Here is a 22,369-nt window from a genome sequence, read left to right as displayed (position 1 = left end):
CCCCTCTGTCTCTAGCCCCCACCATCTTCTGTACCCTCTCACCCTCTGTCTCCCATCCCCTCTCCCCATCTGTCTCCTGTCTCCTCTCCCATCTGTATCGTGTCCCCTCTCCCCTCCTACTCCTGTACTCTCTCCCCCTCTGTCTCTTGTACTCTCTCCCCTCTGTCTCTTGTACTCTCTCCCCTCTGTCTCATGTCTCCTCTCCCCTCTGTCTCATGTCCCTTCTCCCCCTCTGTCTCATGTCCCCTCTCCCCCTCTGTCCCTTCTCCCCCTCTGTCTCATGTCCCTTCTCCCCCTCTGTCTCCTCTCCCCTCCTACTCCTGTACTCTCTCCCCCTCTGTCTCCTGTCCCCTCTCCCCCTCTGTCTCATGTCCCCTCTCCCCTCTGTCTCATGTCCCCTCTCTCCCCTCCTACTCCTGTACTTTCTCTCCCCTCTGTCTCATGTCCCCTCTGTCTCCTGTCCCCTCTGTCTTCTGTCCCCTCTCCCCCTCTGTCTCATGTCCCCTCTGTCTCCAGCCCCCCGTCTTCTGTACCCTCTCCCCATCTGTCTCCTGTCCCTGCTCTCCTAGATGTAAGCCTTAGTCTTCCCTTCCCCTGTGTACTGTGTTCTCATAAAGAGCTTGCCTCTCTTAGACTTTTTCCTATCAGCAGGAAGTTGATTAGCAGAGTAATAAAGCCTCAGTCAGACCCATGTGTTTCTTACTGCAGGGGACCAGAGCACAAGGGGACCAGCGGATCAGGGGACCAGAGGATCAGAGGGCCAGGGGATCAGAGGGCCAGGGGACCAGCGGATCAGGGGACCAGAGGGCCAGGGGATCAGCGGACCAGAGGGCCAGGGGACCAGAGGGCCAGGGGATCAGCGGACCAGAGGGCCAGGGGACCAGAGGGCCAGGGGATCAGAGGGCCAGGGGATCAGCGGACCAGGGGACCAGAGGGCCAGGGGATCAGCGGACCAGGGGACCAGAGGGCCAGGGGATCAGAGGGCCAGGGGATCAGAGGGCCAGCGGACCAGAGGACCAGGGGACCAGCGGATCAGAGGGCCAGGGGATCAGCGGGCCAGGGGACCAGCGGATCAGAGGGCCATGGGATCAGAGGGCCAGGGGATCAGAGGGCCAGGGGATCAGAGGGCCAGGGGACCAGAGGGCCAGGGGACCAGCAGATCAGGGGAACAGAGGGCCAGGGGATCAGAGGGCCAGCGGATCAGGGGACCAGAGGGCCAGGGGATCAGAGGGCCAGGGGACCAGAGGATCAGAGGACCAGGGGATCAGAGGATCAGCGGACCAGGATGAATGGCTCTAATTGGAGAACCATGCTGGACAGAGCAGAGGGAGAGGGGAAACATTGCACATGGGATGGATGTGTTCTGAAAGGTTCTCTTCATTCTTTCTCCATTTCTCTTTCTCCTTTCTTTCCGTCATGTTCTTACTTCTCCTCCCCTCCTCTCCTCTCCTCTCCTCCTTACGAATACGTAAATAACATTCTCTCCTCTCCTCCTTACGAATACGTAAATAACATTAACCAACCAGACAGGGGTATCAGCAGTGTGTGTTTATGCAGATCTTTACTAGTCTGTACAAAGGGGTTAACTTCATATAGCACAGTGTGTGTGTGTGTGTTTATGCACAACACATGTCCAACATAAACAAGCTCCATATGGCAGCCATAGCTGGCCTGTCTCTGTACCGTCAAAACACCATACGGAAGAAATAATACCACGCCCCTTTTTATCAAGGCCCCTCCCCTTTAACAATGTCTCCTCCCCCTTTTAAAGTAAAGGAAAAAAAGTCCCCTGTATTTTCTTCTGTTGTCTAAGTATTTCCTAATGACCACACACACACACACACACACACACACTTGCTTCCAGAAGTGTCCATTTAGAGAGCTGTGGAGGGAGGGTCAAGTGTTCTGAGCTTTGTTGAACTTTGACCCCTGAAGAACTCTAGTTCTGAGGCTTCGTAGTCTATGAGGTCATTTCTTCTTTTGAAAGAATATAGGAGGGATCACCATATGTATCTATAGACAGACAGACAGACAGACAGACAGACAGACAGACAGACAGACAGACAGACAGACAGACAGAGACAGACAGAGACAGACAGAGACAGACAGACAGACAGACAGACAGACAGACAGACAGACAGACAGACAGACAGACAGACAGACAGACAGACAGACAGACAGACAGACAGACAGACAGACAGACAGACAGACAGACAGACAGACAGACAGAGACACAAACCTTTCTGTGTGGAGTGGGCTGTTGTGTCATGGCCATGGAGAAGCAGTGAGCTCCTTTTAGCTGGGTCCTCTCCCACAGTCTCCCCAACCTCTGAACACAGTCATCCAGAGAGGAGAGGGGAGCGCTGTGCTGACTCTGGAGGACAGGGAGACAGGGCTTTAATCCAGTTGATAGAGACATCACCTGTATTGTGACCAGTATTGTGATGATAGTGTGTGTGTGTATGTATGTATGTGTGTGTGTATGTGTATGTGTATGTATGTATGTATGTATGTATGTATGTATGTATGTATGTGTGTGTGTGTGTGTATGTATGTGTATGTATGTATGTATGTATGTATGTATGTGTGTGTGTGTGTGTGTGTGTGTGTGTGTGTATGTATGTATGTATATGTGTGTGTGTGTGTGTTGTGTTATAGAGCATCTACCTGTAGGTGAAGCAGCATGATGTTGATCCAGAGGTGTGGCTGGAGGCTGGTGAGGGTGAAACAGGACTTGGTAAACAGACAGTAATGTATGTTTAGATGTATGCATGTATGTAGAACGACAGCTTTGCAACACAGTGTGTGTGTGTGAGTCTGTTAAAGCATCACCTGTAGGTGAACAGCATGACACACAGGTGTGGCAGGCAGGGTGAAACACACAAACACACAGTAATGCCCCTTTAGAGAGTCAGACAATTCAGTTTACACAGTTTTTGTTTAGTTTTTCTTAACACACACTCCACAACTTTCCAACTTTGTCACCCCACACACACCACACACACACCACACACACACACACACACACACACACACACACACCCGTGTAGAGAGTCAGACAATTCAGTTCCCGTTTTTTCCTTTTTTTCTCCTAATTTCGCTCCACAACTTTCCAACTTTGTCCCCCTCCCCTCCTCCCCCTCTCCCCTCCTTTCCCCTCCCTCTCACCTCTCCTCTCCCCTCTCACCCCTCCCCTTCCCCTCCTTTCCCCTCTCCTCTCCTCCCCCCCCTCCCCCCCTTCCCCCCCTCCCCTCCTCCCCTCCCTCTCCCCCTCCCTCCCCCTCCCCCTCCCCTCTCCTCTCCCCTCTCCCCTCTCCCCTCCTTTCCCCCTCTCCTCTCCCTCTCCTCACCCCTCCCCTCCCCCTCCCTCCCCTCTCTCTCTCTCCCCTCTACCCCTCTCCCCTCCTTTCCCCGCTCCTCTCCTCTCCTCACCCCTCCCCTCCCCTCTCTCTCCCCTCTACCCCTCTCTGTGAGGATAGTTTAGTCCTGTAGACTATAGGTCTGTACCACTGTTATCTTACATTACATTACATTCCTAGTAGTTCCAGGAGGAACTAGCCCCAAACACCTTATTAACCTTCTACAGTCTAGAAACACCGTATACGTACATGTATGTTGCTGAGTGTGCGGTCTGTTCGTTGTGTGTGTGTGTGTGTATAGAGTCAGACTCATGGTCTCTTGATCAGGGTGTCTGTACTGTATGGTGTCTCGGGGTGTATGTACTGTAGGGTGTCTCGGGGTGTATGTACTGTAGGGTGTCTCGGGGTGTATGTACTGTAGGGTGTCTCAGGGTGTATGTACTGTAGGGTGTCTCGGGGTGTATGTACTGTAGGGTGTATGTACTGTAGGGTGTCTCAGGGTGTATGTACTGTAGGGTGTCTCAGGGTGTATGTACTGTAGGGTGTCTCAGGGTGTATGTACTGTAGGGTGTCTCAGGGTGTATGTACTGTAGGGTGTATGTACTGTAGGGTGTCTCAGGGTGTATGTACTGTAGGGTGTATGTACTGTAGGGTGTCTCGGGGTGTATGTACTGTAGGGTGTCTCGGGGTGTATGTACTGTAGGGTGTCTCGGGGTGTATGTACTGTAGGGTGTCTCGGGGTGTATGTACTGTAGGGTGTTTCAGGGTGTATGTACTGTAGGGTGTTTCAAGGTGTATGTACTGTAGGGTGTTTCAAGGTGTATGTACTGTAGGGTGTATATTGTGTAGATAATCCTATAAGAAAACCAATGGTCCAAACCTCAATGTCTCTATCATAAATCCTTTCAAAAGTTATTGTAGTCATTAACCTTGAGGGATGGACAGAATCAGGGTGAATAAATCAATGGAAGCCAGAGAAACAAAGTGGTCAAAAATGGGGAGAATGCATCGTGTCGGTGTCAGCTCGGCTGGCTCCCCGACAGGCTCACTTACCGGTTGAACTCTTTCTTCTCAAATCCACATAAAACAATCTAGAGGTAAGATGGATATGGGTGTTGCGATATGACATGTAGTATTTTCGCATTTTAGTTATATATTTTTCATATTAATTAGAAATTCCTGTTATTTTTCAAAGATTTCTCAGAAAAACAAGGGTTTCGCTGTTAAAAGTCAACGGAGCAATGAGCGTAAACCAAGCTTTTTATTTTCAAAGACTTTTACATTTCATTCAGTTCATACCATGCTAATTTAGCTTTTTGAGACCTGCGAAAACAACTTTGAAGAGTACGACCACACTGAACGATTCTCAACATAAATAGTCCTATTTGCCTTGGTAAAATGTATTTTATAACATAAGGAATGGACATTTCATTAACAAAGTGTGTTTTCACCCTCTGGGGCAGAGTGGGTGGACACCTTACTAGTGCAGTGGACACCGCCTCAATGTTACAGTGTAGAGTGACGCCATGTGTGTATGTCCTGTGTACTGTGACCCGTGTTGTCACATGGAGAACATTACAGATGGTCACAGACTCACGTGTCACCAAACAGCCACCGACACCATGACATCATCTAGCCGAGTCTTCCTGTCATGTCCTATCCTAAGCCCCTCAGGGCTGCAGACTGTTGTCTTTTAGTGGCTTTGAAAATGGGTGGGTTCGTGTGTGTGTGTGTGGGTTCGTGTGTGTGTGTGTGTGTGTGTGTGTGGGTTCGTGTGTGTGGGTTTGTGTGTGTGTGTGTTTGTGGGTTCGTGTGTGTGTGGGTTCGTGTGTGTGTGTGTTTGTGGGTTCGTGTGTGTGTGTGTTTGTGGGTTTGTGTGTGTGTGTGTGGGTTTGTGTGTGTGTGGGTTTGTGTGTGTGTGTGTGTGGGGGTTCGTGTGTGTGTGTGTGGGTTCGTGTCTGTGTGTGTGTGGGTTCGTGTCTGTGTGTGTGTGGGTTTCGTGTGTGTGTGTGTGGGTTCGTGTGTGGGTTCGTGTGTGTGGTTTGTTTGTGTGTGGGTTTGTGTGTGGGTTTGTGTGTGTGTGTGTGTGTGTGTGTGGGGGGGGGTTTGTGTGTGTGTGAATAACTCCTGTCTGTCTCTTCCTTGGCTCTGGTGTTACAGAATGGAACCGTGTCACTGAGACCAGAGGGACTACCACAACATCCCCTCCTGTCACACTCTATCATGACCTCAACTTTCACTTGCTCTATCACCCATTGCACTGTGAGTGTGTAAGGCAGCCCCCGGCACCTCTCTGATTCAGAGGCGTTCAGTTGTACAACTGTGTGTTAGTGTGTACCGTGTGTGTGTGTTACGCAGCTGGCTCTCTGATTATTTAAGTAATGATTATAGTGGTGTACTAAGATCAACAAGACCAAGAGAGATTCCGTTGAATCCCAGTGTTCTCTAGGAAGCTGGCTGTGGTCAGTGTGCACATGTGCAGAAGGGTGGTACTCTGAGAGAGGCAGTTCTAACACATGAAAGACATTCTGCTTCCACTGGTGTCTGATTCACACAGTCACAACGATGTGCTGTGAGAATAATTAAAACCCCAAAACCCATGTCCAGTTGAGACAGCTACAAAGCTAGTCCATGATGTCACCCCAGGGCTATACAGGGGTTATAGAGACTGTTACCCCAGGGCTATACAGGGGTTATAGAGAGGGACTCTTACCCCAGGGCTCTACAGGGGTTATAGAGAGACTGTTACCCAAGGGCTCTACTGGGGTTATAGAGAGGGACTGTTACCCCAGGGCTCTACAGGGGTTATAGAGAGACTGTTACCCCAGGGCTCTACTGGGGTTATAGAGAGGGACTGTTACCCCAGGGCTATACAGGGGTTATAGAGAGGCACTGTTACCCCAGGGCTATACAGGGGTTATAGAGAGACTGTTACCCCAGGGCTCTACAGGGGTTATAGAGAGACTGTTACCCCAGGGCTCTACTGGGGTTATAGAGAGGGACTGTTACCCCAGTGCTCTACAGGGGTTATAGAGAGACTGTTAACCCAGGGCTCTACAGGGTTATAGAGAGACTGTTACCCCAGGGCTATACAGGGGTTATAGAGAGACTGTTACCCCAGGGCTCTACATGGGTTATAGAGAGGGACTGTTACCCCAGGGCTATACAGGGGTTATAGAGAGGCACTGTTACCCCAGGGCTATACAGGGGTTAGGAGAGAGACTGTTACCCCAGGGCTCTACAGGGGTTATAGAGAGACTGTTACCCCAGGGCTCTACTGGGGTTATAGAGAGGGACTGTTACCCCAGGGCTCTACAGGGTTATAGAGAGACTGTTACCCCAGGGCTATACAGGGGTTATAGAGAGACTGTTACCCCAGGGCTCTACATGGGTTAGAGAGAAAGACTGCTACCACAGGGCTTACTGGGGTTAGAGATGGGGACTGTTACCCCAGGGCTATACAGGGGGCAGAGAGAGAGACTGTTACCACAGGGCTTACTGGGTTAGAGATAGGGACTGTTACCCCAGGGCTCTACAGGGGTTATAGAGAGACTGTTATACCCAGGGCTATACAGGGGTTAGAGAGGGACTGTTACCCCAGGGCTCTACTGTGGTTAGAGAGAGGGACTGTTATCCCAGGGCTTTACAGGGGTTAGAGAGAGAGACTGTTACCCCAGGGCTCTACGTGGGTTAGCGAGAAAGACTGTTACCACAGGGCTTACTGGGGTTAGAGATGGGGACTGTTACCCAAGGGCTATACAGGGGGCAGAGAGAGAGACTGTTACCCCAGGGCTCTACATGGGTTAGAGAGAGACTGTTACCCCAGGGCTATACAGGGGTTAGAGAGGGACTGTTACCCCAGGGCTATACAGGGGTTATAGAGAGACTGTTACCCCAGGGCTCTACAGGGGTTAGAGAGAGACTGTTACCCCAGGGCTATACTGGGGTTAGAGAGAGGGACTGTTACCCCAGGGCTATACAGGGGTTATAGAGGCACTGTTACCCCAGGGCTATACAGGGGTTATAGAGAGACTGTTACCCCAGGGCTCTACAGGGGTTATAGAGAGACTGTTACCCCAGGGCTCTACTGGGGTTATAGAGAGGGACTGTTACCCCAGGGCTCTACAGGGGTTATAGAGAGACTGTTAACCCAGGGCTCTACAGGGTTATAGGAGACTGTTACCCCAGGGCTATACAGGGGTTATAGAGAGACTGTTACCCCAGGGCTCTACATGGGTTATAGAGAGGGACTGTTACCCCAGGGCTATACAGGGGTTATAGAGAGGCACTGTTACCCCAGGGCTATACAGGGGTTATAGAGAGACTGTTACCCCAGGGCTCTACAGGGGTTATAGAGAGACTGTTACCCCAGGGCTCTACTGGGGTTATAGAGAGGGACTGTTACCCCAGGGCTCTACAGGGTTATAGAGAGACTGTTACCCCAGGGCTATACAGGGGTTATAGAGAGACTGTTACCCCAGGGCTCTACATGGGTTAGAGAGAAAGACTGCTACCACAGGGCTTACTGGGGTTAGAGATGGGGACTGTTACCCCAGGGCTATACAGGGGGCAGAGAGAGGACTGTTACCACAGGGCTTACTGGGTTAGAGATAGGGACTGTTACCCCAGGGCTCTACAGGGGTTATAGAGAGACTGTTATACCCAGGGCTATACAGGGGTTAGAGAGGGACTGTTACCCCAGGGCTCTACTGGGGTTAGAGGACAGTTATACCCAGGGCTATACAGGGGTTAGAGAGGGACTGTTACCCCAGGGCTATACTGGGGTTAGAGAGGGACTGTTATCCCAGGGCTTTACAGGGGTTAGAGAGAGACTGTTATCCCAGGGCTCTACAGGGGTTAGAGAGAGAGACTGTTACCCCAGGGCTCTACGTGGGTTAGCGAGAAAGACTGTTACCACAGGGCTATACAGGGGTTATAGAGAGGCACTGTTACCCCAGGGCTATACAGGGGTTATAGAGAGACTGTTACCCCAGGGCTCTACAGGGGTTATAGAGAGACTGTTACCCCAGGGCTCTACTGGGGTTATAGAGAGGGACTGTTACCCCAGGGCTCTACAGGGGTTATAGAGAGACTGTTAACCCAGGGCTCTACAGGGTTATAGAGAGACTGTTACCCCAGGGCTATACAGGGGTTATAGAGAGACTGTTACCCCAGGGCTCTACATGGGTTATAGAGAGGGACTGTTACCCCAGGGCTATACAGGGGTTATAGAGAGGCACTGTTACCCCAGGGCTATACAGGGGTTATAGAGAGACTGTTACCCCAGGGCTCTACAGGGGTTATAGAGAGACTGTTACCCCAGGGCTCTACTGGGGTTATAGAGAGGACTGTTACCCCAGGGCTCTACAGGGTTATAGAGAGACTGTTACCCCAGGGCTATACAGGGGTTATAGAGAGACTGTTACCCCAGGGCTCTACATGGGTTAGAGAGAAAGACTGCTACCACAGGGCTTACTGGGGTTAGAGATGGGGACTGTTACCCCAGGGCTATACAGGGGGCAGAGAGAGAGACTGTTACCACAGGGCTTACTGGGTTAGAGATAGGGACTGTTACCCCAGGGCTCTACAGGGGTTATAGAGAGACTGTTATACCCAGGGCTATACAGGGGTTAGAGAGGGACTGTTACCCCAGGGCTCTACTGTGGTTAGAGAGAGGGACTGTTATACCCAGGGCTCTACTGGGGTTAGAGAGGGACTGTTATACCCAGGGCTCTACTGGGGTTAGAGAGGGACAGTTATACCCAGGGCTATACAGGGGTTAGAGAGGGACTGTTACCCCAGGGCTATACTGGGGTTAGAGAGGGACTGTTATCCCAGGGCTTTACAGGGGTTAGAGAGAGAGACTGTTATCCCAGGGCTCTACAGGGGTTAGAGAGAGAGACTGTTACCCCAGGGCTCTACGTGGGTTAGCGAGAAAGACTGTTACCACAGGGCTTACTGGGTTAGAGATAGGGACTGTTACCCCAGGGCTCTACAGGGGGCAGATAGGGACTGTTACCCCAGGGCTATACAGGGGGCAGATAGGGACTGTTACCCCAGGGCTATACAGGGGGCAGAGAGGGACTGTTACCCCAGGGCTCTACTGGGGTTAGAGAGAGAGACTGTTACCCCAGGGCTCTACATGGGTTAGAGAGAGACTGTTACCCCAGGGCTATACAGGGGTTAGAGAGGGACTGTTACCCCAGGGCTATACAGGGGTTATAGAGAGACTGTTACCCCAGGGCTCTACAGGGGTTATAGAGAGACTGTTACCCCAGGGCTCTACTGGGGTTATAGAGAGGGACTGTTACCCCAGGGCTCTACAGGGGTTATAGAGAGACTGTTAACCCAGGGCTCTACAGGGTTATAGAGAGACTGTTACCCCAGGGCTATACAGGGGTTATAGAGAGACTGTTACCCCAGGGCTCTACATGGGTTATAGAGAGGGACTGTTACCCCAGGGCTATACAGGGGTTATAGAGAGGCACTGTTACCCCAGGGCTATACAGGGGTTATAGAGAGACTGTTACCCCAGGGCTCTACAGGGGTTATAGAGAGACTGTTACCCCAGGGCTCTACTGGGGTTATAGAGAGGGACTGTTACCCCAGGGTTCTACAGGGTTATAGAGAGACTGTTACCCCAGGGCTATACAGGGGTTATAGAGAGACTGTTACCCCAGGGCTCTACATGGGTTAGAGAGAAAGACTGCTACCACAGGGCTTACTGGGGTTAGAGATGGGGACTGTTACCCCAGGGCTATACAGGGGGCAGAGAGAGACTGTTATACCCAGGGCTATACAGGGGTTAGAGAGAAAGACTGCTACCACAGGGCTTACTGGGTTAGAGATAGGGACTGTTACCCCAGGGCTCTACAGGGGTTATAGAGAGACTATTATACCCAGGGCTATACAGGGGTTAGAGAGGGACTGTTACCCCAGGGCTCTACTGTGGTTAGAGAGAGGGACTGTTAACCCAGGGCTCTACTGGGGTTAGAGAGGGACTGTTATACCCAGGGCTCTACTGGGGTTAGAGAGGGACAGTTATACCCAGGGCTATACAGGGGTTAGAGAGGGACTGTTACCCCAGGGCTCTACTGGGGTTAGAGAGGGACTGTTATCCCAGGGCTTTACAGGGGTTAGAGAGAGAGACTGTTATCCCAGGGCTCTACAGGGGTTAGAGAGAGAGACTGTTACCCCAGGGCTCTACGTGGGTTAGCGAGAAAGACTGTTACCACAGGGCTTACTGGGGTTAGAGATGGGGACTGTTACCCAAGGGCTATACAGGGGGCAGAGAGAGAGACTGTTACCACAGGGCTTACTGGGTTAGAGATAGGGACTGTTACCCCAGGGCTATACAGGGGGCAGAGAGGGACTGTTACCCCAGGGCTCTACAGGGGCAGATAGGGACTGTTACCCCAGGGCTATACAGGGGGCAGATAGGGACTGTTACCCCAGGGCTATACAGGGGCAGATAGGGACTGTTACCCCAGGGCTATACAGGGGCAGAGAGGGACTGTTACCCCAGGGACTGGGGTTAGAGAGAGACTGTTACCCCAGGGCTCTACATGGGTTAGAGAGAGACTGTTACCCCAGGGCTATACAGGGGTTAGAGAGGGACTGTTACCCCAGGGCTATACAGGGGTTATAGAGAGACTGTTACCCCAGGGCTCTACAGGGGTTAGAGAGATACTGTTACCCCAGGGCTATACTGGGGTTAGAGAGAGGGACTGTTACCCCAGGGCTATACAGGGGTTAGACAGAGGGACTGTTACCCCAGGGCTCTACTGGGGTTAGAGAGGGACTCTTACCCAGGGCTATACAGGGGTTAGAGAGAGGGACTGTTACCCCAGGGCTCTACTGGGGTTAGAGAGAGGGACTGTTACCCCAGGGCTCTACTGGGGTTAGAGAGAGGGACTGTTACCCCAGGGCTCTACTGGGGTTAGAGAGGGACTGTTATCCCAGGGCTTTACAGGGGTTAGAGAGAGAGACTGTTATCCCAGGGCTCTACAGGGGTTAGAGAGAGAGACTGTTACCCCAGGGCTCTATAGGGGTTAGAGAGAAAGACTGTTACCACAGGGCTTACTGGGGTTAGAGAGAGACTGTTACCCCAGGGCTATACTGGGGTTAGAGAAAGATACTGTTACCCCAGGGCTCTACTGGAGTTAGAGAGAGGGACTGTTACCCCAGGGCTCTACATGGGTTAGAGAGGGACTGTTACCCCAGGGCTCTACAGGGGTTAGAGAGGGACTGTTATCTGGGGGTTACCTGGGCCTCACTCTGGCTTACTTTAGGGTTAGAGGGAGTGGACCAGGGTAGATTGGATTGGGGAAAAGTGGAGAGTGGTGTAGGGGGGCTGCACTGCTGACCCTGCGTCTGTACCCCCAGAAGGAGCAGGAGAACCCCCAAGCCTTTGAACCCCCAAGCCTCATCTGGTTCTGGTTAGACCGCTCTGTAAGTCACAATTAAATAGTTCAATCCGGATTCCTTAATTTCATTAATAAAAAATAACACTGTATGCAATTACTTTTTTGGCTCTAAGTTTGGGTTCCAGTTTCACCTTCCAGTGATAACAATTAACCCCTTTATCATCATGATCAATGATCAGATAATGTGTGAGTTGACCAGGTCAAGTAATCAATCCACCTGATCACTGAGTTTTCCATATACGTAACATTACAAAAATCATAAACTTTCTGTCCAAAAATGATGAAGAAAAATGAATCCATGCTTTTGGCCCTTCTAGATTAGACTATTCTCCAGCTACCCGGATAAAGCACTAAATAAACTTCCGTTAGTGCTAAACACGGCTGCTAGAATCTTGACTCGAACCAAAACATTGATCATATTACTCAAGTGCTAGCCTCCCTACACTGGCTTCCTGTTAAGGCAAGGGCTGATTTCAAGGTTTTACTGCTAACCTACAAAGCATTACATGGGCTTGCTCCTACCTAGCTCTCTGATTTTGGTCCTGCCGTACATACCTACACGTACGCTATGGTCACAAGACGCAGGCCTCCTAACTGTCCCTAGAATTTCTAAGCAAACAGCTGGAGGCAGGGCTTTCTCCTATAGAGCTCCATTTTTATGGAACGGTCTGCCTACCCATGTGAGAGACGCAGACTCGGTCTCAACCTTTAAGTCTTTACTGAAGACTCATCTCTTCAGTGGGTCCTATGATTGAGTGTCGTCTGGTCCAGGAGTGTGAAGGTGAATGGAAAGGCACTGGAGCAACGAACCGCTCTCGCTGTCTCTGGCCGGTTCCCCTCTTTCCACTGGGATTCTCTGCCTCTAACCCTATTACAGGGGCTGAGTCACTAGCTTACTGGTGCTCTTTCATGCCGTCTCTAGGAGGGGTGTGTCACTTGAGTGGGTTGAGTCCCTGACGTGATCATCCTGTCCGGGTTGGCGCCCCCCTCGGGTTGGCCCTGTCCGGGGGTATCATCGGACGGGGTCACAGTGTCTCCCGACCTCTCCTGTCTCAGCCTCCAGTAATTATGCTGCAATAGTTTGTGTCTGGGGGTTACCTTGTCCCGGACCTGCTGTTTTCGACTCTCTCTCTCTCTACTGCACCTGCTGTCTCTAACTCTGAATGATCGGCTATGAAAAACCAACTGACATTTACTCCTGAGGTGCTGACCTGTTGCACCCTCTATAACCACTGTGAATATTATTATTTGACCCTGCTGGTAATCTATGAACATTTGAACATCTTTTGAACAACATTTGAACATCTTGGCCGTGTTCTGTCTCCACCCGGCACAGCCAGAAGAGGACTGGCCACCCCACATAGCCTGGTTCCTCTCTAGGTTTCTTCCTAGGTTTTGGCCTTTCTAGGGAGTTTTTCCTAGCCACCGTGCTTCTACACCTGCATTGCTTGCTGTTTGGGGTTTTAGGCTGGGTTTCTGTACAGCACTTTGAGATATCAGCTGATGTACGAAGGGCTATATAAATACATTTGATTTGATTTGATTCTATAGCTCCTATCACCACCGATTAGATTTACCAGGTTTGTTGAAATAGAGACGTTTATGTTGGTGTTTCCTTTATCTTGGGAGTTACCTCCACCTCACTCGAATGCTTTTTACTGATGTACTTCCCTGACTATTTGAGTTATGAGTGCTCAACACGGAAGGATTTGGTGTTAAATCAGGTATGATGAGCTGGTAATAGCAGCGTACCTTCTATGACACAGTGTTCTGGTATGGGGATCTGTTGGACCATCACAGAACAGAACTCTTTGATCTTCTCCATGTTGTCCCTCAGGTGGCTGTACAGCTTGTCCTCTTTCCCAGTGTCCCTCTTCACTCCTCTCCTTCCTTCCCCCTCTCCTTGTCCATCCCTCTGTTCCTCACGGGGCGTGGCCGGACGGGTGGAGGGAGACAGGGAACTCTCATTGGTTAGCTCCCTCTCAGTGGGAGAGTTTTCCGTTTGCTGATTGGGTGAGGACACTGAGAGCAATGCGTCAGACGTTAGCTCCACCCCTTCTCCATCCTGACCACTCTCAGAGTTGATGGACCGTGACCTCACGGCGTGCAGAGCCAGACTCTTTGACCTGAGGAAGACACACACACGTCAACCTCAGTTATGGTAAAATAACATATTCATAAGGTGATAATATATTGTAACAGCTTCATACAAGACATTTAGAAGTGATGTTAACCTGTAAGAGACTTGAATCCAGTGTTATATGGGAGAAAGTAAAAGAGTACTACAGAAATAAGTTGTTGTTTTGTCTTGAGTCTGGGTTTTTTCTTTCCTTTTCCTGTACTGTTGTTGATGTGTCCATTTTGTTTCTAAATGTTAATAATTCTTGCACTGATATCGTTTAATACTTCTGGTTGTATGTTCAATTTCAGTAAAGTCATGTGTGCTGACATAGATATGGTGTTGTTATAGGCTCACCTGTTACATCTCATAGATATGGTGTTGTTACAGACTCACCTGTTACATCTCATAGATATGGTGTTGTTATAGACTCACCTGTTACATCTCATAGATATGGTGTTGTTATAGACTCACCTGTTACATCTCATAGATATGGTGTTAGACTCACCTGTTAAATCTCATAGATATGGTGTTGTTATAGACTCACCTGTTACATCTCATAGATATGGTGTTGTTATAGACTCACCTGTTACATCTCATAGATATGGTGTTGTTATAGACTCACCTGTTACATCTCATAGATATGGTGTTGTTATAGACTCACCTGTTACATCTCATAGATATGGTGTTGTTATAGACTCACCTGTTACATCTCATAGATATGGTGTTGTTATAGACTCACCTGTTACATCTCATAGATATGGTGTTGTTATAGACTCACCTGTTACCTGTTACATCTCATAGATATGGTGTTGTTATAGACTCACCTGTTACATCTCATAGATATGGTGTTGTTATAGACTCACCTGTTACATCTCATAGATATGGTGTTGTTATAGACTCACCTGTTACATCTCATAGATATGGTGTTGTTATAGACTCACCTGTTACATCTCATAGATATGGTGTTGTTATAGACTCACCTGTTACATCTCATACATATTGCGTTGATATAGACTCACCTGTTACATCTCATAGATATAGTGTTGTTATAGACTCACCTGTTACATCTCATAGATATGGTGTTGTTATAGACTCAAATCAAATCAAATTTTATTTGTCACATACACATGGTTAGCAGATGTTAATGCGAGTGTAGCGAAATGCTTGTGCTTCTAGTTCCGACAATGCAGTAATAACGAACAAGTAATCTAACTAACAATTCCAAAAAAACTACTGTCTTATACACAGTGTAAGGGGATAAAGAATATGTACATAAGGATATATGAATGAGTGATGGTACAGAGCAGCATAGGCAAGATACAGTAGATGATATCGAGTACAGTATATACATATGAGATAAGTATGTAAACCAAGTGGCATAGTTAAAGTGGCTAGTGATACATGTATTACATAAGGATGCAGTCGATGATATAGAGTACAGTATCAACGTATGTATATGAGATGAACAATGTAGGGTAAGTAACATTATATAAGGTAGCATTGTTTAAAGTGGCTAGTGATATATTTACATCATTTCCCATCAATTCCCATGATTAAAGTGGCTGGAGTAGAGTCAGTGTCATTGACAGTGTGTTGGCAGTAGCCACTCAATGTTAGTGGTGGCTGTTTAACAGTCTGATGGCCTTGAGATAGAAGCTGTTTTTCAGTCTCTCGGTCCCAGCTTTGATGCACCTGTACTGACCTCGCCTTCTGGATGACAGCGGGGTGAACAGGCAGTGGCTCGGGTGGTTGATGTCCTTGATGATCTTTATGGCCTTCCTGTAGCATCGGGTGGTGTAGGTGTCCTGGAGGGCAGGTAGTTTGCCCCCGGTGATGCGTTGTGCAGACCTCACTACCCTCTGGAGAGCCTTACGGTTGAGGGCGGTGCAGTTGCCATACCAGGCGGTGATACAGCCCGCCAGGATGCTCTCGATTGTGCATCTGTAGAAGTTTGTGAGTGCTTTTGGTGACAAGCCGAATTTCTTCAGCCTCCTGAGGTTGAAGAGGCGCTGCTGCGCCTTCCTCACGATGCTGTCTGTGTGAGTGGACCAATTCAGTTTGTCTGTGATGTGTATGCCGAGGAACTTAAAACTTGCTACCCTCTCCACTACTGTTCCATCGATGTGGATGGGGGTGTTCCCTCTGCTGTTTCCTGAAGTCCACAATCATCTCCTTAGTTTTGTTGACGTTGAGTGTGAGGTTATTTTCCTGACACCACACTCCGAGGGCCCTCACCTCCTCCCTGTAGGCCGTCTCGTCGTTGTTGGTAATCAAGCCTACCACTGTTGTGTCGTCCGCAAACTTGATGATTGAGTTGGAGGCGTGCATGGCCACGCAGTCGTGGGTGAACAGGGAGTACAGGAGAGGGCTCAGAACGCACCCTTGTGGGGCCCCAGTGTTGAGGATCAGCGGGGAGGAGATGTTGTTGCCTACCCTCACCACCTGGGGGCGGCCCGTCAGGAAGTCCAGTACCCAGTTGCACAGGGCGGGGTCGAGACCCAGGGTCTCGAGCTTGAGGACGAGCTTGGAGGGTACTATGGTGTTGAATGCCGAGCTGTAGTCGATGAACAGCATTCTCACATAGGTATTCCTCTTGTCCAGATGGGTTAGGGCAGTGTGCAGTGTGGTTGAGATTGCATCGTCTGTGGACCTATTTGGGCGGTAAGCAAATTGGAGTGGGTCAAGGGTGTCAGGTAGGGTGGAGGTGATATGGTCCTTGACTAGTCTCTCAAAGCACTTCATGATGACGGATGTGAGTGCTACGGGGCGGTAGTCGTTTAGCTCAGTTACCTTAGCTTTCTTGGGAACAGGAACAATGGTGGCCCTCTTGAAGCATGTGGGAACAGCAGACTGGTATAGGGATTGATTGAATATGTCCGTAAACACACCGGCCAGCTGGTCTGCGCATGCTCTGAGGGCGCGGCTGGGGATGCCGTCTGGGCCTGCAGCCTTGCGAGGGTTAACACGTTTAAATGTCTTACTCACTTCGGCTGCAGTGAAGGAGAGACCGCATGTTTCCGTTGCAGGCCGTGTCAGTGGCACTGTATTGTCCTCAAAGCGGGCAAAAAAGTTATTTAGTCTGCCTGGGAGCAAGACATCCTGGTCCGTGACTGGGCTGGGTTTCTTCCTGTAGTCCGTGATTGACTGTAGACCCTGCCACATGCCTCTTGTGTCTGAGCCGTTGAATTGGGATTCTACTTTGTCTCTGTACTGGCGCTTAGCTTGTTTGATAGCCTTGCGGAGGAATAGCTGCACTGTTTGTATTCAGTCATGTTACCAGACACCTTGCCCTGATTAAAAGCAGTGGTTCGTGCCTTCAGTTTCACACGAATGCTGCCATCAATCCACGGTTTCTGGTTAGGGAATGTTTTAATCGTTGCTATGGGAACGACATCTTCAACGCACGTTCTAATGAACTCGCACACCGTATCAGCGTATTCGTCAATGTTGTTGTCTGATGCAATACGAAACATCTCCCAGTCCACGTGATGGAAGCAGTCTTGGAGTGTGGAGTCAGCTTGGTCAGACCAGCGTTGGACAGACCTCAGCGTGGGAGCTTCTTGTTTTAGTTTCTGTCTGTAGGCAGGGATCAACAAAATGGAGTCGTGGTCAGCTTTTCCGAAAGGGGGCGGGGCAGGGCCTTATATGCGTCGCGGAAGTTAGAGTAACAATGATCCAGGGTCTTTCCACCCCTGGTTGCGCAATCGATATGCTGATAAAATTTAGGGAGTCTTGTTTTCAGATTAGCCTTGTTAAAATCCCCAGCTACAATGAATGCAGCCTCCGGATAAATCGTTTCCAGTTTGCAGAGAGTTAAATAAAGTTCGTTCAGAGCCATCGATGTGTCTGCTTGGGGGGGATATATACGGCTGTGATTATAATCGAAGAGAATTCTCTTGGTAGATAATGCGGTCTACATTTGATTGTGAGGAATTCTAAATCAGGTGAACAGAAGGATTTGAGTTCCTGTATGTTTCTTTCATCACACCATGTCACGTTAGTCATAAGGCATACGCCCCCGCCCGTCTTCTTACCAGAAAGATGTTTGTTTCTGTCGGCGCGATGCGTGGAGAAACCCGCTGGCTGCACCGCTTCGGATTGCGTCTCTCCAGTGAGCCATGTTTCCGTGAAGCAGAGAACGTTACAGTCTCTGATGTCCCTCTGGAATGCTACCCTTGCTCGGATTTCATCAACCTTGTTGTCAAGAGACTGGACATTGGCAAGAAGAATGCTAGGGAGTGGTGCACGGTGTGCCCGTCTCCGGAGTCTGACCAGAAGACCGCTTCGTTTCCCTCTTTTTCTGAGTCGTTTTTTTTTTTGGTCGCTGCATGTGATCCACTCCGTTACACTGGTTGTAAGGCAGAACACAGGATCCGCATCGCGAAAAACACGCGACTCACCTGTTACATCTCATAGATATTGCGTTGATATAGACTCACCTGTTACATCTCATAGATATGGTGTTGTTATAGACTCACCTGTTACATCTCATAGATATTGCGTTGATATAGACTCACCTGTTAAATCTCATCTCTCTGTATTCCTCTCTAGCGGCTTGTCCCATGCTGTATCTGCGTTGGGGTGTAGTTGACCCACCGTCTGTCTCCCCTTCTCCCCCCTCATCCCCCATCTTCTCCTCAAACGCCTGGATCTTCACCTGCAGTCGCTGCTCTGACCCCCTTCCAAACCCCCCTGCACCCATACACACACTGGCCTCTGGGGAAGGAGGGCCTTCTGATTCCTCTTCAACCCTGAAACATACAGAGAGATAGAGGTGTAAAGTAACAACCCGGAAACATACAGAGAGATAGAGGTGTAAAGTAACAACCCTAAAACATTCAGAGAGAGGAAGAGCTGTAAAGTAACAACCCTAAAACATTCAGAGAGAGGAAGATGTGTAAAGTAACAACCCTGAAACATACAGAGAGAGGAAGAGGTGTAAAGTAACAACCCTGAAACATACAGAGAGAGGAAGAGGTGTAAAGTAACAACCCTAAAACATTCAGAGAGAGGAAGAGGTGTAAAGTAACAACCCTAAATCATTCAGAGAGAGGAAGAGCTGTAAAGTAACAACCCTAAAACATTCAGAGAGAGGAAGAGGTGTAAAGTAACAACCCTAAAACATTCAGAGAGAGGAAGAGGTGTAAAGTAACAACCCTAAAACATTCAGAGAGAGGAAGAGGTGTAAAGTAACAACCCTAAAACATTCAGAGAGAGGAAGAGGTGTAAAGTAACAACCCTGAAACATACAGAGAGAGGAAGAGGTGTAAAGTAACAACCCTAAAACATTCAGAGAGAGGAAGAGGTGTAAAGTAATAACCCTAAAACATTCAGAGAGAGGAAGAGGTGTAAAGTAACAACCCTAAAACATTCAGAGAGAGGAAGAGGTGTAAAGTAACAACCCTAAAACATTCAGAGAGAGGAAGAGGTGTAAAGTAACAACCCTAAAACATTCAGAGAGAGGAAGAGGTGTAAAGTAACAACCCTAAAACATTCAGAGAGAGGAAGAGGTGTAAAGTAACAACCCTGAAACATACAGAGAGAGGAAGAGGTGTAAAGTAACAACCCTAAAACATTCAGAGAGAGGAAGAGGTGTAAAGTAACAACCCTGAAACATACAGAGAGAGGAAGAGGTGTAAAGTAACAACCCTAAAACATACAGAGAGAGGAAGAGGTGTAAAGTAACAACCCTAAAACATTCAGAGAGAGGAAGAGGTGTAAAGTAACAACCCTGAAACATACAGAGAGAGGAAGAGGTGTAAAGTAACAACCCTAAAACATTCAGAGAGAGGAAGAGGTGTAAAGTAACAACCCTGAAACATACAGAGAGAGGAAGGGGTGTAAAGTAGCAAATGTCTTAGCCAGTGTTTTCTCTCCCTATCTCTCCGTCTCTCTCTGTGTCACACACACTAGACCGGATAGGACTGGTGCTGGGCTGGAATGCTGCACATGAGGAAAGAGACAGATCGGACCTGAGAGAACTGGGCAGACCAGCTCACCTCTGGATATATACACACACACACACACACACACACACACACACACACACACACACACACACACACACACACACACACACACACACACACACACACACAAAAACACACACACACACACACAAGAATTTGTTCTTAACTGACTTGCCTAGTTAAATAAAGGTAAAATAAAATAAAAAAAATAAACACACACACACACACACACAGAAAGAGAGGAGAGAGAGAGAGAGAGAGAGAGAGAGAACAGGGGAGTGGCCACTCTCTCCTACCATGTCAACCCCTCCACTCGTCCGCTGATTGAACACTTTCAAATGCCCTTTGTTTGCCTCCTTCCTCATCATCTCTGTTCTTTTTTCAAATAAACCCTCCCACATTTCTCTCAGTCTTTATTTTCCAGAAAGAGACCCCAAGCAAAGCCTCTGGAAGCCACTGATACACAATGTTCCTGGAGAAGGCTGTGTGTGGTACCATTCCCAGAACCCATCAGTAACACAATCAGACAAATGGGAGTGGCCCCCCCCCACACACACACACACACACACACGCACGCACGCACGCACATACGTCTACACACACAACATCAGTAAAACACGTCCTTATTTTTAAGGAGTGCATTTTTTTATGAAGTTTTTGATTCACAGAATCGTAATTGCAAAGAATAACATGAGATTAGTGATTTTGTTTTGTCATTGTAGGTTGGCTGGGCAGAGAAAGCGATGGGGTTACAAACAGAGGTTCTGCCTCTGTAGTAAGGATATATGAATGAGTGATGGTACAGAGCAGCATAGGCAAGATACAGTCGATGATATAGAGTACAGTATCAACGTATGCATATGAGATGAACAATGTAGGGTAAGTAACATTATATAAGGTAGCATTGTTTAAAGTGGCTAGTGATATATTTACATCATTTCCCATCAATTCCCATGATTAAAGTGGCTGGAGTAGAGTCAGTGTCATTGACAGTGTGTTGGCAGTAGCCACTCAATGTTAGTGGTGGCTGTTTAACAGTCTGATGGCCTTGAGATAGAAGCTGTTTTTCAGTCTCTCGGTCCCAGCTTTGATGCACCTGTACTGACCTCGCCTTCTGGATGACAGCGGGGTGAACAGGCAGTGGCTCGGGTGGTTGATGTCCTTGATGATCTTTATGGCCTTCCTGTAGCATCGGGTGGTGTAGGTGTCCTGGAGGGCAGGTAGTTTGCCCCGGTGATGCATTGTGCAGACCTCACTACCCTCTGGAGAGCCTTACGGTTGAGGGCGGTGCAGTTGCCATACCAGGCGGTGATACAGCCCGCCAGGATGCTCTCGATTGTGCATCTGTAGAAGTTTGTGAGTGCTTTTGGTGACAAGCCGAATTTCTTCAGCCTCCTGAGGTTGAAGAGGCGCTGCTGCGCCTTCCTCACGATGCTGTCTGTGTGAGTGGACCAATTCAGTTTGTCTGTGATGTGTATGCCGAGGAACTTAAAACTTGCTACCCTCTCCACTACTGTTCCATCGATGTGGATGGGGGTGTTCCCTCTGCTGTTTCCTGAAGTCCACAATCATCTCCTTAGTTTTGTTGACGTTGAGTGTGAGGTTATTTTCCTGACACCACACTCCGAGGGCCCTCACCTCCTCCCTGTAGGCCGTCTCGTCGTTGTTGGTAATCAAGCCTACCACTGTTGTGTCGTCCGCAAACTTGATGATTGAGTTGGAGGCGTGCATGGCCACGCAGTCGTGGGTGAACAGGGAGTACAGGAGAGGGCTCAGAACGCCACCTTGTGGGGCCCCAGTGTTGAGGATCAGCGGGGAGGAGATGTTGTTGCCTACCCTCACCACCTGGGGGCGGCCTGTCAGGAAGTCCAGTACCCAGTTGCACAGGGCGGGGTCGAGACCCAGGGTCTCGAGCTTGATGACGAGCTTGGAGGGTACTATGGTGCGTGTGTGTGCATGTGCGTGTGTGTGTGTGTGTGTGTGTGTGTGTGTGTGCATGTGTGTGTGTGTGTGTGTGTGTGTGTGTGTGTGTGTGTGTGTGAGTGTGTGAGTGTGTGTATGTGTGTGTGTGTGCATGTGCGTGTGTGTGTGTGTGTGTGAGTGTGTGTGTGTGTGAGTGTGTGTGTGCGTGCATACCTTACCTGCAGTTGATGGTGGTGTATGTCTCCAGTAGTCTGGCTATAGAGGTGAAGCTGTTACTCATCCTGTAGATGTCTTTGGCACAGCCTCCCAGGATGGAGGTGTATCTGTCAGTCAGGGCTCTGATCTCCAGCAGCAGACTGTAGTGGAAGCTGTGATCCATACTGCCCAGCAGAGACACTAGGTACGCCAGGGAGCTACGGGCCTGACGCTGGGGGAGAGAGGGGGCAGGGAGGGGTAGAGAGCAGAGAAAGGGGAGAGAGAGGGGGCAGGGAGGGGGAGAGAGAGGGGAGAGAGATGGGAGAGAGAAGGAGAGAGATGGGAGAGAGAAGGGGCAGGAAGCGGGGAGAGAGG

General features: G+C 49.3%; 1 protein-coding gene across 1 annotated transcript in view; it reads right to left on the bottom strand.

Annotated features, from left to right (window-relative positions):
• LOC112246347 (ventricular zone-expressed PH domain-containing protein-like) overlaps positions 1–22,369 on the bottom strand; it is a 122,079-nt gene that overhangs the window by 35,261 nt on the left and 64,449 nt on the right. The window contains 6 exon segments of the mRNA XM_042296438.1: positions 2,240–2,374; positions 2,668–2,789; positions 4,981–5,001; positions 13,538–13,911; positions 18,425–18,658; positions 22,018–22,226. Coding sequence (XP_042152372.1) covers positions 2,240–2,374; positions 2,668–2,789; positions 4,981–5,001; positions 13,538–13,911; positions 18,425–18,658; positions 22,018–22,226 — 1,095 coding nt within the window.

This window comes from Oncorhynchus tshawytscha, linkage group LG13 (assembly GCF_018296145.1).
Source record: "Oncorhynchus tshawytscha isolate Ot180627B linkage group LG13, Otsh_v2.0, whole genome shotgun sequence".
In the NCBI taxonomy this organism is placed as follows: Eukaryota; Metazoa; Chordata; class Actinopteri; order Salmoniformes; family Salmonidae; genus Oncorhynchus; species Oncorhynchus tshawytscha.
Note: the sequence above shows the minus strand (reverse complement) of the source record. Positions and strands in the feature narration are given on the sequence as shown.